This window comes from Heptranchias perlo, chromosome 21, assembly GCF_035084215.1.
Source record: "Heptranchias perlo isolate sHepPer1 chromosome 21, sHepPer1.hap1, whole genome shotgun sequence".
Taxonomy (NCBI): domain Eukaryota; kingdom Metazoa; phylum Chordata; class Chondrichthyes; order Hexanchiformes; family Hexanchidae; genus Heptranchias; species Heptranchias perlo.
In genome coordinates, this window is record NC_090345.1 from 18,894,357 (window position 1) to 18,908,546 (window position 14,190).

Consider the following 14,190-nt stretch of genomic DNA (forward strand, 5'->3'; position numbering starts at 1 on the left):
TCAGAAATGTTTCTATAACTTTACTCTGATGTCAACTCTTGACATGTTAGTTTGTGTTTAGAACTTATAGACAAGGAAAATTCCAAGATGAGAAACTGACCAAAGCTCATTCCCTTCATAAACTAACTTTCCTATTATTATAGTAGTCAATTATAATTTGTAAGCCCTTAATGTTTTGATCTTTACTTCCCTGTCGAGTAGGGTTGCCAATCCTCCTGGATTGTCCGGAGGTCTCCTGGGATGACAGAATAATCTCCTGGGTACTGCTGTGAACAACCTGGGAGAAAATAGGGAAGTTGTTATTGGGCAGTGCCAGTGTGCCTGAGAGGAGGCGGTGCTTTAATGGGTGGGCATGCTGGCCAATGGGTGGGTTAACAGATTAGGCTGCACTGGAACCTGTGTGAGCACAGTTCCTAAATAATACCTGTTTGTGATTTAGGAACATAGGAACAGGAGTAGGCCATTCAGCCCCTCGTGCCTGCTCCGCCATTTGATAAGATCATGGCTGATCTGTGATCTAACTCCATATACCTGCCTTTGGCCCATATCCCTTTAATACCTTTGGTTGCCAAAAAGCCATCTATCTCACATTTAAATTTAGCAATTGAACTAGTATCAATTGCTGTTTGCCGAAGAGAGTTCCAAACTTCTACAACCCTTTGTGTGTAGAAATGTTTTCTAATTTCACTCCTGAAAGGTCTGGCTCTAATTTTTAGACTGTGCCTCCTACTCCTAGAATCCCCAACCAGCAGAAATAGTTTCTCTCTATCCACCCTATCTGTTCCCTTTAATATCTTATAAACTTTGATCAGATCACCCCTTAACCTTCTAAACTCTAGAGAATACAACCCCAATTTGTGTAATCTCTCCTCGTAACTTAACCCTTGAAGTCCGGGTATCATTCTAGTAAACCTACGCTGCACTCCCTCCAAGGCCAGTATGTCCTTCCGAAGGTGTGGTGCCCAGAACTGCTCACAGTACTCCAGGTGCGGTCTAACCAGGGTTTTGTATAGCTGCAGCATAACTTCTGCCCCCTTGTACTCTAGTCCTCTAGATATAAAGGCCAGCATTCCATTAGCCTTCTTGATTATTTTCTGCACCTGTTCATGACACTTCAATGATCTATGTACCTGAACCCCTAAGTCCCTTTGGACATCCACTGTTTTTAACTTTTTACCATTTAGAAAGTACCCTGTTCTATCCTTTTTTTGATCCAAAGTGGATGACCTCACATTTGTCTACATTGAATTCCATTTGCCACAGATCTGCCCATTCACCTAATCTATCAATATCGCTTTGTAATTTTATGTTTTCATCTACACTGCTTACAATGCCACCAATCTTTGTGTCATCGGCAAACTTAGATATGAGACTTTCTATGCCTTCATCTAAGTCGTTAATAAATGGCTGCAGCATTAGCCATTTTAGGTAAGTAGTTGTGGTAACTTCTTTCCATTTGTCTTTTTTTTTACCCTCTCCCCTCTTTTTTTCTCCCTCCCTCCCTCGAAAAGTAAAGGTTTGCGCCTGCATATTTCTTTCCTTGCCACTCTCACCAGGACACTCTGACCCTTGCTCCCCACCGGGTTCATGCACAGCACAGTTTGCAGTACTGTTTTGCTTTGCCCAATATGTAAAGAAGTTGTGAGCCATGAGGATGATTACTAAGCTCATCCATCAATTTGCTTCATGCTCAGAAAACTATACATACAATTTCATCTGCAGCATTCTCATAAGTTTGTTTTATTAATTAACCACAATTCTGACGTCTAGGAGCAATTTTTTTTAATGTTAACAGGACTTTGTCCCTCCTCTTACGTGCTGATAGAGAATATAATGAAATAAAGACATTTCTGAATGGATTGTGATCCAATTGTGTTTCCCAGCACCCCTTCCCCTGCCCCCCCCCCCCCCCCCCCCCAAAACCAGCATTCCCTTCCCAGACTAGTACGGAGCCTGGGGTTTTCCCGTATTTTCTTATAGCTAATCCTTTTTACACTTGAGATGTGTCTTTTTTGTTCTTCATTGAACCTTCTCCAAACCATATTTTTTGTAATGTGGTAATCCAAATTGAACACATTACTCCCAAGTGTGATCTGACCAGTGTAAAGTAAAACTGCTCTCTGATAAAGTAACAGAAGGTTGATGTAGTGCAGTAGATGTTTGTAAAGTACCACATAACAGACTTATTCAGAAAATGGAAGCACATTGTGGGGGTGGGGGGGGCGGGGGGGGTGTGTGTGTTGGTGAAATGGGCAGACACAAGTTGATAAGGTGGTTAAGAAAGCGTATGGAATATTTGGCTTTGTAAATAGTGCCATTGAATACAAAAACAAGGAAGTCATGCTAAACATTTACAAATTACTGATTAGGCCTCAGCTGGAGTATTGTATACAGTTGTGGGCAGCACACCTTTTAGGAAGGATGCCAAGGCCTTGGAGAGGGTACAGAGGAGGTTTACCAGAATATGATACCAGGGATGAGGGACTTCAGTTATATGGAGAGATTGGAGACGCTGGGATGGTTCAGAGAAGGTTAAGGGGAGACGTAATAGAGGTATTCAAAATTATTTGGGTTTTTGATGCAGCAAGTAGGGAGAAAATGTTTCCTCTGGCAAGTGGGTCAGTGACCAGAGGCCATAGATTTTAAACAATTGGCAAAAGAACTAGAGGGGAAATGAGGGGAATATTTTTCACACAAAGGGTTGTTAAGATCTGGAACGCACTACCTGAAAGGGTAGAAAAAGCAGATTCCATAGGAACTTGCAAAAGGCAATTGGACATGTCCTTGAGGAGGACTAATTTGCAGGGTTATGGGACAAAATTGGACAGCTCTTTCAAAGAGCCAGCACAGGCACAACAGGCCTATGGCCGCCTTCTGTACTGTAAGATTCTATGATTCTAAAACCCTGGTACAACTTCGAGGTCTGTGCTCTAACGTTTTGACTAAATAGCCTAGCATTTATGCTGCATGTTATCCAGACATTGAAAGTCTATTACATCCCAGATCCTTTTCAGTATGAGCCTGTCTGGTCAATCCCATTTCATTATTTACTTATGTGCATATTTTGACTGATGTTGAATACTTTACATTTCTATCAGTCAAATCTTATTTATTACTGTCAATTGTATAGACAATCTAAAGCCTTCTTTAAATCCTTTACAGCATCTTCTGTCTGTACTGCACTCTATTTTAGTATGCACCAGCAAATTTGCCAAATTTACATTTGGTTTTAATATTTGGGTTACTAATGTAGACTAGAAACGAGTCTAATAACTTTTTTGCAGGATCCATCTTCCCCAATCTGACATTCCACCCCACACAACTGCTGTTATTTTTCAGCTGGTGTCTTATCCACTCATGTTCTATCCTGGATTTTTGGCTTTGTTTAAATGGGAGTCTTTCATGTGGAGCTTTGTTAAAAGCTTTCTCAAAGTCTAAATAAACCACATGATGGGGATATCTGCTATCTACTTTGTCTGTACATCCTCAAAGTCAAGGAGTTTTGTCAGAGCCTTTTGAATCCATGCTAGACGTTTCTCATTAAGTTACTACCATACAGGTACCTCTCCAGCCTATCCCTTCTAATAGTTTCCACTATTCTACATGTCCGCTGGAGGCTTAAAAATTAAATCCAAAAAGGCTTGGGAATTGAATTTACCCCAGAGTTATATAGTTTAAGAACATGGCACTGTACAGCAATAGAAGAGATCATTGCCATCCATCTTAGTTTAATAGACTCCAGTTTGTGGTACATCTAAAGTGGATTACATTGCTGGAAAGAGTGATTGGAAACAGATTCAGTAGTAACTTTCAAAAGGGGATTTGATATACAGTTGAAAAGGAAAAACTGCAGGGCTATGGGGAAAGAGTGTAGGAGTGGGATTAATTGGATAGCTCATTCAAAGAGCTGCCACAAGCAGGCTGGGCCAAATGGCGTCCTTCTGTGCTGTATGATCCTCTGATACAATTCTCTAAATTTAGGAAATTATGGTTGCTGTTCTTTCAGAATAACATAATGCAATGATTCTTCTTTTGACCATTACTATACTTGCATGTTCATTTGTATGCATTTACTTTTTGGTACACTCCCACATGAATAGACCTGCAACAAGAAATTCTGTCACCAAAATGTAAGCATAACCAGAGTTAAGAATGGGAAAAAAAAACCCTCATTGACTCATAAATCTGAGACCTCTATTATCCTACCCCTATCATTGTAGCATCCAGTTTGAATGATCCCTAATGCTATTGTCTCTACTACCCTGTCTGGCAGTTTATTGTAAACATTTATCACCTTGAGTATTTCTAATATCTTGTTAATTTTGAAATTGCTTTAAGTTTATATCCTACACTTCTGGCTTACTTTTAAAGTAATATTTTGAATTTATTTTGTCTGTCATTTAACATTTTATACACCTTTAGTGCTTGAGTTTCTTAAATCTTTATAGCGTGTCATCTTTACAATTGGTTAACGGGATAATATTTTTGCATTGAGGATCTGAAAATTCAGGATTCTGACATCACTTTATTAAGAGTCATTATTCAAAATACTTTAGCCATCAAGGAGGAAAAAGAGTATTTAAATATGCATGTTGATGCTGTCACAATTGGTGAATATTTAAAGTGTATATATAAGGAATCCAAGTTTAAGAATTGTTAAATTTGCAATGTTTACTTCCCAGACCTCAAATTTGCAAGTTATTTTTTTCAATCACTTGGGTTTATATGTTTCCTTGTCGGGCAGGTGACCAGATTCCAGATTTTCACTTGTGCACCTCTACCAGCAGTCTGAATAGTAGCGCAAGACTGGCATGAGTTGATTCACTCTCTGGTGTTTTTGTGTATTTTTAATTTTCACCCTCTTTTTCTGTGGGAAAGCACCACACTACTACTTGCTACCTTGCCCAGCTGAGATTTAATAACTCCATATGGGGAAATATAGCGATGAACTCTGGTTCTTTTATCCTGCCTTGTGTATAGATGTAAAAAATGCTGAATTTGTACCAAAAAACAAGGATTTGCCCAAATGCAAAAAGTACTTTCCAAAAAATGCTTGGCTTCATTAATAAACAAAAAACTGATTCATCCAATGCAAGATGGCACCACTGTTTTATATTGGGGCCCTTTTTATAATTCTTCCCCCTGATTTTTTTTGTGTATACTTGCCGATTATGACTGAATAACTTGCATTGCTATATCAACATGTTGGGATTTTGTCATTAAATCCCTAGCCATTTGCAGAACTTTACTACCTGACAGATTTTTTTTCATGTCACCACCAGATGGCATTAAAAGATCTGCATACAGAGCTGCAAATGAAGTTTTATATAAAATTAGTGTGGTTCTAACATGTTCAGTTTAGATGGTTTACAGACTAAATCAACAATGTTGTTCTGTGATAACACATAGGGAACAGAATTTCTCTCTTTCACAGCAGGGGAGATACATACAGGTTGCTTCTAACTTGATGTTTTAAAGCTCCAGATAGGCGAACAAATTGTGACTGGGAGACAGTATAAATATATTTATATTGGAGAAATTACTTTGGGCAAATTCTGAATGGAACAACTTTTCCATGCTGTATACATTGGCTATATTAAAATATATTTCTGACTGTTAATCCTTAAACATTCTGGGTGATTGCATGAAGCCAGCAAAGTTGATGCTGGAGCCTCAAGATAGTTTGAAGAGCATTGTGTCACCTGTTATGCAATTACATTTTTCTCTTCCATCCTGATCCAGCTGCTTGGGTAATATTTGGTACAGTGAGCTGAGATTGGATGCTTAAGAAACTGATAGGCTAACTGAGGACACTGTCCATTGTGTTGTGTGGCACTACCACTGTGCAAATGGGATAGATTCAGAACAGATCTAGTAGCTCAAAACTGGGCATCCATGAGGTGCTGTAGGCTGTCAGCAGCAGTAGAATTGTACTGCATCACAATCTATAACTCGTGGCCTGGCATATCCCTCACTCTACCATTACCAACAAGCCAGGGGATCAACCCTGGAGGAGTGTACAAGAGCATGCCGGGAGCAGCACCAGGCGTACCTAAAAATGAGGTGTCAACCTGGTGAAGCTATGACACAGGACTACACGCATGCTAAACAGCAGAAGCAGCATGCTACAGACAGAGCTAAGCGATCCCACAACCAACGGATCAGATTAAAGCTCTGCAGTCCTGCCACATCCAGTCGTGAATGGTAGTGGAAAATTGCCCAGGTATGTTCTGTCCACAAAAGCAGGACAAATCCAATCCGGCCAATTACCACCCCATCTGTCTACTCTCAATTATCAATAAAGTGATGAAAGGTGTCGTCGACAGTGCTATCAAGCAGCACTTGCTCACCAATAACCTGCTCACCGATGCTCAGTTTGGGTTCTGCCAGGACCATGCTGCTCCAGACCTCATTACAGCCTTGGTCCAAACGTGGACAAAGGAGCTGAATTCCATAGGTGAGGTGAGAGTGTCTGCTCTTGCAAGGCAGCCTTTGACCAAGTGTGGCATCAAGAAGCCCTAGTAAAATTGAAGTCAACGGGAATCGGGGGGAAAACTCTCCATTGGCTGGAGTCATACCTAGCACAAAGGCAGTGGTTGTTGGAGGCCAATCATCTCAGCCCCAGAACATCGCTGCAGGAGTTCCTCAGGGCAGTGTCCGAGGCCCAACCATTTTCAGCTGCTTCATCAATGACCTTCCCGCCATCATGAGGTCAGAAGTGGGGATGTTGGCTGATGATTGCACAGTGTTCAGTTCCATTCACAACCCCTCATGTTGCATGCAGGCACGGACTGCTTCATTAAGACCTGGACAACATCCTGACTTGGGGTGATAAGTGGAAAGTAACATTTGCGCCAGGCAATGACCATCTCCAACGAGTGTCTAACCACCTCCCCTTGACATTCAACGGTATTATCATTGCCAAATCCCCCACCATCAACATTCTGGGGTTCACCATTGACCAGAAACTTAACTGGCCCAGCCGCACACATACAGTGGCTAAAATAGTAGGTCAGAGGCTGAAAATTCTGCGACTAACTCACCTTCTGACTCCCCAAAGCCTTTCCACCATCTACAAGGCGCAAGTCAGGAGTGTGATTGAATACTGTCCACTTGCCTGGATGAGTGCAGCTTCAACAACACTCAAGAAGCTCGACACCATCCAGAACAAAGCAGCCCGCTTGATTGGCACCCCATCACCACCCTAAACATTCACTTCCTCTACCACCAGCGTATTATGGCTGCAGTGTGTACCATCTACAAGATGCTCTGCAACAACTCGCCAAGGCTTCTTCGACAGCAGCTCCCAAACCCATGATCTCTGCCACCTAGAAGGACAAGGGCAGCAGGCACATGGAAACACCACAACATGCACGTTCCCCTCCAAGTCACACATCATCCTGATTTGGAAATATATTGCCGTTCCTTCATTGTCACTGGGTCAAAATCCTGGAATTCCCTACCTAACAGCACTGTGGGAGAACCTTCACCCCCGTACTGCAGCGGTTCGAGAAGGTGGCTCACCACCACCTTCTCAAGGGCAATTAGGGATGGGCAATAAATGCTTGCCTTGCCAGGAATGCCCACATCCCATGAATGAATTTTTAAAAAGTTACATAATTTTTACATTTAAACTACTTTTTTTGAAAAATGAGTGCATCAAATGTATTTAATAATTCATATTAAAGTTTGTGGAGAAAGGCTAGAATGAAGGCTGCTCAAATTGTGCAGTTATGTGTATTTAGCCTATATTGTCTGCAGATTAGATCAGCAATGCTGTTCCCATGTCAGGCTAAGTTGGGCAGGAATTCATGATTTCGTATCCACAACTTATATTTATGCAGCACCTTTTTAATATAGAAAAACGTTCCAAGGCAGCCCACAGACATAATTTAGACGAAAATAAATGCCTAACCGAAGGAGGAGATATTAGGAGGTGTGAACAAAAACTTGGTCAAAGAGGTGAGTTTTAAGGAGGGTCTTGAAGGAAGAGGACGACGTTGGAAGGGGGAGAAGTTTTGGAAGGGAATTGCAGATTAAGGTACCAATGATGGACCGAAGGGAAGAGGGATGTACAAAAGACCAGAGCCCGAGGAATGGAGAGTTTCTTAGGGAGGCAGAGGGGATTGTAGAGCTGGCACGACAAGATGAAAATTATTGGGAGCCAATGTAGGTCATTGAGGACAGGGATGATGAGTGAGCGGGACTTGGGGTAGGATAGGATATAGGCAGCAAAGTTTTGGATGATTTAAATTTATAGAGGGTTGAAGAAAGGTGGTGGAGAAGTAGAGCTGGGCATCATCAGTGTACATGTGGAAGCTGATCTCATGTCTACAGATGATGAGGAAGAGGAGGGGCCAAGAATAGATCCTTGAGGAACATGAGGTGATGGTGCAAGAGCAGAAGAGAAGGCATTGCTGGAGATGCTGTGGCTATGATCGGACAATTAAGAATGGAACCAAGCGAGGGAGTCCCACTGAGCTGGAAAACGGAGGAAAGGAGTTAGAGGGTGGTGTGGCCAACCTCTGTTGACTTTGACGAGGAAGGATAATGCACCATGGTCACAGTCATAGATCATGTTATGATTTTGTGCTGTTTTGATGTGTGACAGAAGCGGAAACTTGATTGGAGAGATTCAAACATGGACCTGTGGGATAGATGGGAACGGATTTGGGAGGCAACAATATGTTCAAGGACTTTGGAAAGGAAAGGCAGGTTGGCGATGGGGTGGTAGTTTGCAAGGAAAGGGAGCTTGACGATGGGTGGTAGTTTGCAAGGACAGATGGGTCCTGGTGGGTTTTTTGAAGAAGGGGTTGATGGTGATTTTAAAAAGTGGGAGAGGGGGGTACAATACTTGACGGAACCATTTGCAATCTAGGATTGGAGCCTGGAAAGGCAATTACTTGTCAGCAGTTTAAGGGGTACAGTGCAGATTCACCAGAGTGATACCAGGGCTTAAAGTGTTAAATTATGAGGATTGTTTGCATAAACTTGGATTGTGTTCCCTTGAGTTAAGGAGTTTGAGGCTGATCTAATTGAGGCCTTTAAAATGATTTAAGGGATTAGATAGGGTAGCTACAGAGAAACTATTTCCCTTGGGGGAATCCAGAACAAGAGGGCATAATCTTAAAATGAGAGCCAGGCCATTTATGAGTGATGAGTGAAATCAGGAAACACTTTTTCCACACAAAGCATGGTGGAAATTTGGAACTCACTCCCCTAAAAGTCTGATAGGAGAGAACCTAGAGAAAGTCACTGGTTCACTGCTCGGGCTGGGTGGAGGTTTGGCACGGCGGACAAGGAGGGAAAGCAGCAGAGGCAGCTGAATGGATGGCCTCAATCTTCGTGCCAAAGGAGTCCATGAGCTGCTCACATTAATGGAGGGGGCAGGGGACAGTGGAGATTGGTTTAAGGAGACAGTTAGTAGTGGAGAAAAGAAGCTGGGGGGTTATCTTTGCTCTCCCAGGATACTCCTGGAGTAGTAGTTGGTTTTTGGCACACGAGTCAAGGGAGATAACACAGGTGGCTTCTAATTTTAAATTTCAAATATGCTAACAAAAGAGACACTGAAAAACATAAATGTATATAACCTTTATAATTAGTGGATTGTAACACTGAATCTCTTTAAAGCATTCAGTGCAGGAAGTCCAGAAATGTCTTCAATATTTTGTTGAATAATTACTACAGGCTACATGTAAAATTAATTTTAAGTCAAGCCATATTTCCATAGTAAAATTTAACTTCATTTTCCCCATCCCTAAAGGAAACCAGAGAAAAATTGAAGGAAACAACAGTCAAACTAACTCAGGCTAAAGAAGAGACTGAGCAAATCCGGAGAAACTGTCAAGAAATGATCAAAACCTACCAGGTTGGTTTGCGTTTGATAGTAGTAATGATCCTATTGTTTATATTTTGTTTGGTTGTCATTCCGCTTTGCCTTCTGTTAAATCATTCCCTGAACCTTCCAAAGCAATTTTTTTTCAGGGAAGGCATTGTCTTAAATAACATGTATTGGAGAATGATTATGTCGTACATTATATAGTGAGTGGACCAGCTAAATGAAATGTCAGTGCTTGAGTTTTGCAGGTGTCCCATCCAACGGAATCCTGCTTTTTTTTTGCACTTTAAATGCTATAAATTTAAAAAGTGGGTGTGTTAACTTTGGAACCATTGATGCGTTGGGGTTGTGTTGATGAGCGGAATTTGTTATTTGGATTCTGCAGTTGGTAGAGGCTAAAATACAAAAGATGTTAACAAACTTGCAGAATGGTCATGTAAATGGCAAATGAATTTCAATGTGAATAAGTGAGAGGGGATGCATTTTGGTGGAAGGAACAAGGAGGCCACCTAGTCCTTGGAAAATAGAGTCTAAATAGGGTAGAGGCACAAAGGGATCCATGGATACAGATTCACAAATCATTAACTGTAGAAACGCAGATTAACAAAGCCATAAAAAATGCAAATAAAGCACTAGGGTTCATTTCCAGAGGAATAAAATTCAAAAGCAGAGAATTTGTTAAATTTGTAGAGTACCTTGGTTAGACCACACTTGGAATACTGTGTACAGTTCTGGTCTCCATATTATAAAAAGGATATAGAAGCACTGGACAGTGCAAAAAAGATTTACAAGGATGATATCAGAATTGAGAGGTTATAACTATCAGGAAAGACTGAACAGGCTGGGGCTCTTTTCTCTAGAAAAGAGAAGACTGAGAGCTGACTGGATAGAGGTCTTTAATATTATGAAGGGGCTCAACCAGGTAGGTGTAGAGCAGATGTTTCCACTTGTGGAGAGTCCAACACCAAGGGCCATAAATATAAGATCGTCATGAATAAATCCAATAAGGAATTCAGGAGAAACTTCTTTACTCAGTGGTTAGAACGTGCACCTTGCTACCACAATGGAGTAGATGAGGCAAATAGCATGGCTGCATTTAAGGGGAAGCTAAATACATGAGGGAGAAAGGAACAGAATGATGGGGTGAGATGACGTAAAGTGGGAGGAGGCTCTTGTGGAGCATAAACACCGGCATAGACCTGTTGGGCGAATGGCCTGTTTTTGTGCTGTAAATTCGATAATTCTATTTGAAGATGTAAATGCAGGTAAAATGCAAGCAAATAGGATTGAAGGTTTTATACATTTGGCCAATATGTAAGCAAGGAAGTGATGTTGAAAATGTTGATCACATTTGGAGTATTACATTTAGTTCTGGGCAGCCCATCTGACAGGATATTCAAACCATGAAAAGGTTATAGCAAAGATTCAATAAAATTATACAAGGAATATGAGGTCATAGTTATGAAGAAAGACTTGAAACATAGCCTTATATGCTCTCGTAGAAGAAAAAGACAAAGGGAGAGATTCAATAGAAGCATTCAAAGTTATAAAAGATTTTAAGTGCATAAATAGTGAAACATTGTATCAACTGATTGGCAAATTGGTAACTGGGGACGTAGACTCAGGATCCTGACCAAAATAGCCAAGGGACAATTAAAAGATTTTTTTCATCCAGGGTTATTAGAACATGGAATATTTTACCACAAGTATCTACTGAGGGAGAAATGACCTAATTTAAAAGGGAATTGAACCCCTTCATAATATTAAAGACCTCTATCGGGTCACCCCTCAGCCTTCTCTTTTTTTAGAGAAAAGAGCCCCTGCCTGTTTGGTCTTTCTTGATATTTATAACCTCTCAATTCTGATTATCATCCTTGTAAATCTTTTTTGCACCACCTCAAGTGCTTCTGTATTTTACCACAAGTAGCTATTGAGGGAGAAATGACCTCATTTAAAAGGGAATTGAATAAGTAATTGAAAAGGAAGAATATAAAATGATAAGAGGAAAGGACAAGGAAATTGGATTAGAGTAGATAGCTCCAGCTGAAGAACTAGCACATGTGCAAAAGATCTTTTCTCTATTATTTCTATGGCTCCATTGTATGATTCTTCATTCTCCGCATCTTACACACACCATTTAGAGTTGGTTAATTTGGTACATCCAATATAGGAAAAAGTCACAGGATGGATTTCCCTTTAAATTGGTTCAACATTAATCATACCATGACACTTTGTGTAACCCTGACGTCCTCCCACCTCCACCATTCCAGATGAATATAATCAATGATGCAAGGCCTATCCGTTGTTTTTCAACTTAGTCGGGGGCGGGGTGGGGGGGGGGGGTGGGGTGGGGAAGGAAAGGAGCGAGGAGACGTTATTCTTGATGTTTCCATTGTTTATTTCATTATGCTAAATTTTTCAATATTTGATGTTCGAAGGGCCTTCAAAAGTTGCTGTAAGTGTGGTAGAGCATCCATGGTTTCTGATGCCTGCAGTACTTGTCATCTGAACAAGATGTTGTTTGTTGGGGGGTGGGGCTGGTGGTGAGTCAAAATATGTATTAGATTTTGAACTGTGTGTGCCAAAACCACCTGCAAGGTTATAATGGAGTGCTGCAAAGTTGACCAACTAATCTAAAATTCTCACTGTCACATTTTTAGATTCTGAAGTAGGACATAACGATGCATCTCTGGAGAGACAGTCATAGCCCAGTACATCAAGAGACAGGCTAGGATCTGGACTTGATTCTTGTGTCAGGACTCTACCCTGATTGTTCATTGGTGCAGGGACCATGCTTTGACACACTCAGCTCAACAGAGGGGAGGAGGATAGCAGACTTCAATTTGGGCTAAGGAAGAAAGGTGGATTGGATGATCCACCCATAAGTTGTATCATAAATCTACTGGGCATGGAGTTACTTGTTGATCATCTTGCATCAAGATAGACAAGGGTGGAACATGGATTATGGTTTTAAAAGATAAATGTAAGGGGGGGTACTTACAATAGAAGAAAAAGTACTCCCTTCCCAACTTCTGACACACAGTAGCATTGCCCCTCAACTGGATGATTGGTCTATCCAAATGTGGAGAATGATCTATATTCAAAAAATAATGGAAAGTTTGTAAATGGATTTTTAGATTGATACTAACAATTATGTGCCTGCCACTACATAGTTTGAGACTAATGAAAACTGCATTTCAAATATGTTTTTTTAAAGATATATCTTTGACTATTGAGTATTAGGCAAGTGATTGCTACTGCATATTGCAATCAGTTCATCATGCTATGTATAGCATCAAGGCATCATTATGCTTTCTGCCATTTGGTGTACCTTGCCTTCACAGGAATCTGAAGAAATTAGATCCCATGAGTTGGATGCCAAACTGCGTGAGACTAAGGGGGCACTAGAAAAGCACTTGCAGGAAAATTCAGATCAAATGGAGGTAAGTTGTGCTTGCAGCAAAATGTTTAGAAGAATTGATCAAAACATTTATTTACAAGATTACATGTGAGTGTACAAAATGGCGAATGAAGTTCTAATATAAATATAGAAAATAACCTTTATAGATAGATCCATAAAGTAGTTTTTAAAAAAAAAATCTGATGTTTTAGGCACCAATATGCTACACACTATTGTCTAGTCAAAAAATAGCAGGCAGGTGACCATTTTTTTTTTTCCCTTTTTAAAAATTGAGAAACTGAGCCCCATAAATGGGACAGTAAAAATTTAAAAAGAGCAAAAGTGAAGATAATGTAAATTTAGAATTAGTGATTAGGTAATGAAAACTTGATTGTATAAGGAAAGACTATGGGAGGTAAGGGGTTCCACTGTTTGGAGGCCCTAAAGAGAAGGGGGAATAAAAATGAGTCGGAGACAATTTAGATTTCACACAGTAGGTACACAACAGCATGTAGGACAGTGTATTTGAAGCTTAAAAGGAGGAACATAGGAAAGCCAAGAGGGGTACTGATCAATAAAACTGAGGCTAAGGTTTCATGTTCAGTGAGACAATTATAGACATTAGACAATTTTTTTTCTTGTTCCCAATCTAGGAGTATGGAACAGGCTCTAGAATAGCCTGTAATTTTAGAAAACATAGTCTTGAATTGACTTGGATTTTATAGATAAAAGGGAAAAAGTGTTTGGCACAAAAGAGGAAACTAAGCATCTTGGAAGCAGCTTTACTAATGGACATGTGGAAGTCCCAGTTGTTGGAGGGATCATAAGGCCAAGAATGTCACTAGATGAGGAACTAAGGGTAAGGCCATGAAAGATGAAGGATGCTAGCTGTTAGAAATAAGAAACCGTGTCATTGATGAATTAGAATGAGAATATATTTTTCTCCCATCGT

At 40.5% G+C, this 14,190-nt stretch overlaps 2 protein-coding genes across 6 annotated transcripts in view; one reads left to right on the top strand and one right to left on the bottom strand.

Annotated features, from left to right (window-relative positions):
• ccdc186 (coiled-coil domain-containing protein 186) overlaps window positions 1–14,190 on the top strand; it is a 98,254-nt gene that overhangs the window by 45,149 nt on the left and 38,915 nt on the right. For all 4 annotated transcript variants that reach the window (XM_068002174.1, XM_068002175.1, XM_068002176.1 and 1 more), the window contains exons 7-8: window positions 9,764–9,868; window positions 13,183–13,281. In XM_068002174.1, coding sequence (XP_067858275.1) covers window positions 9,764–9,868; window positions 13,183–13,281 — 204 coding nt within the window. The remainder of the gene's footprint in view (window positions 1–9,763; window positions 9,869–13,182; window positions 13,282–14,190) is intronic.
• Window positions 1–14,190, bottom strand: part of adrb1 (adrenoceptor beta 1) — a 68,249-nt gene that overhangs the window by 7,677 nt on the left and 46,382 nt on the right. Inside the window, exon 2 of one of the 2 annotated variants that reach the window (XR_010966677.1) lies at window positions 12,840–12,932. The exons of the other annotated variant lie outside the window; for it this stretch is intronic. The gene's annotated coding sequence lies outside the window, so the exon portion shown is untranslated. The remainder of the gene's footprint in view (window positions 1–12,839; window positions 12,933–14,190) is intronic. 2 annotated transcript variants of the gene reach the window in all.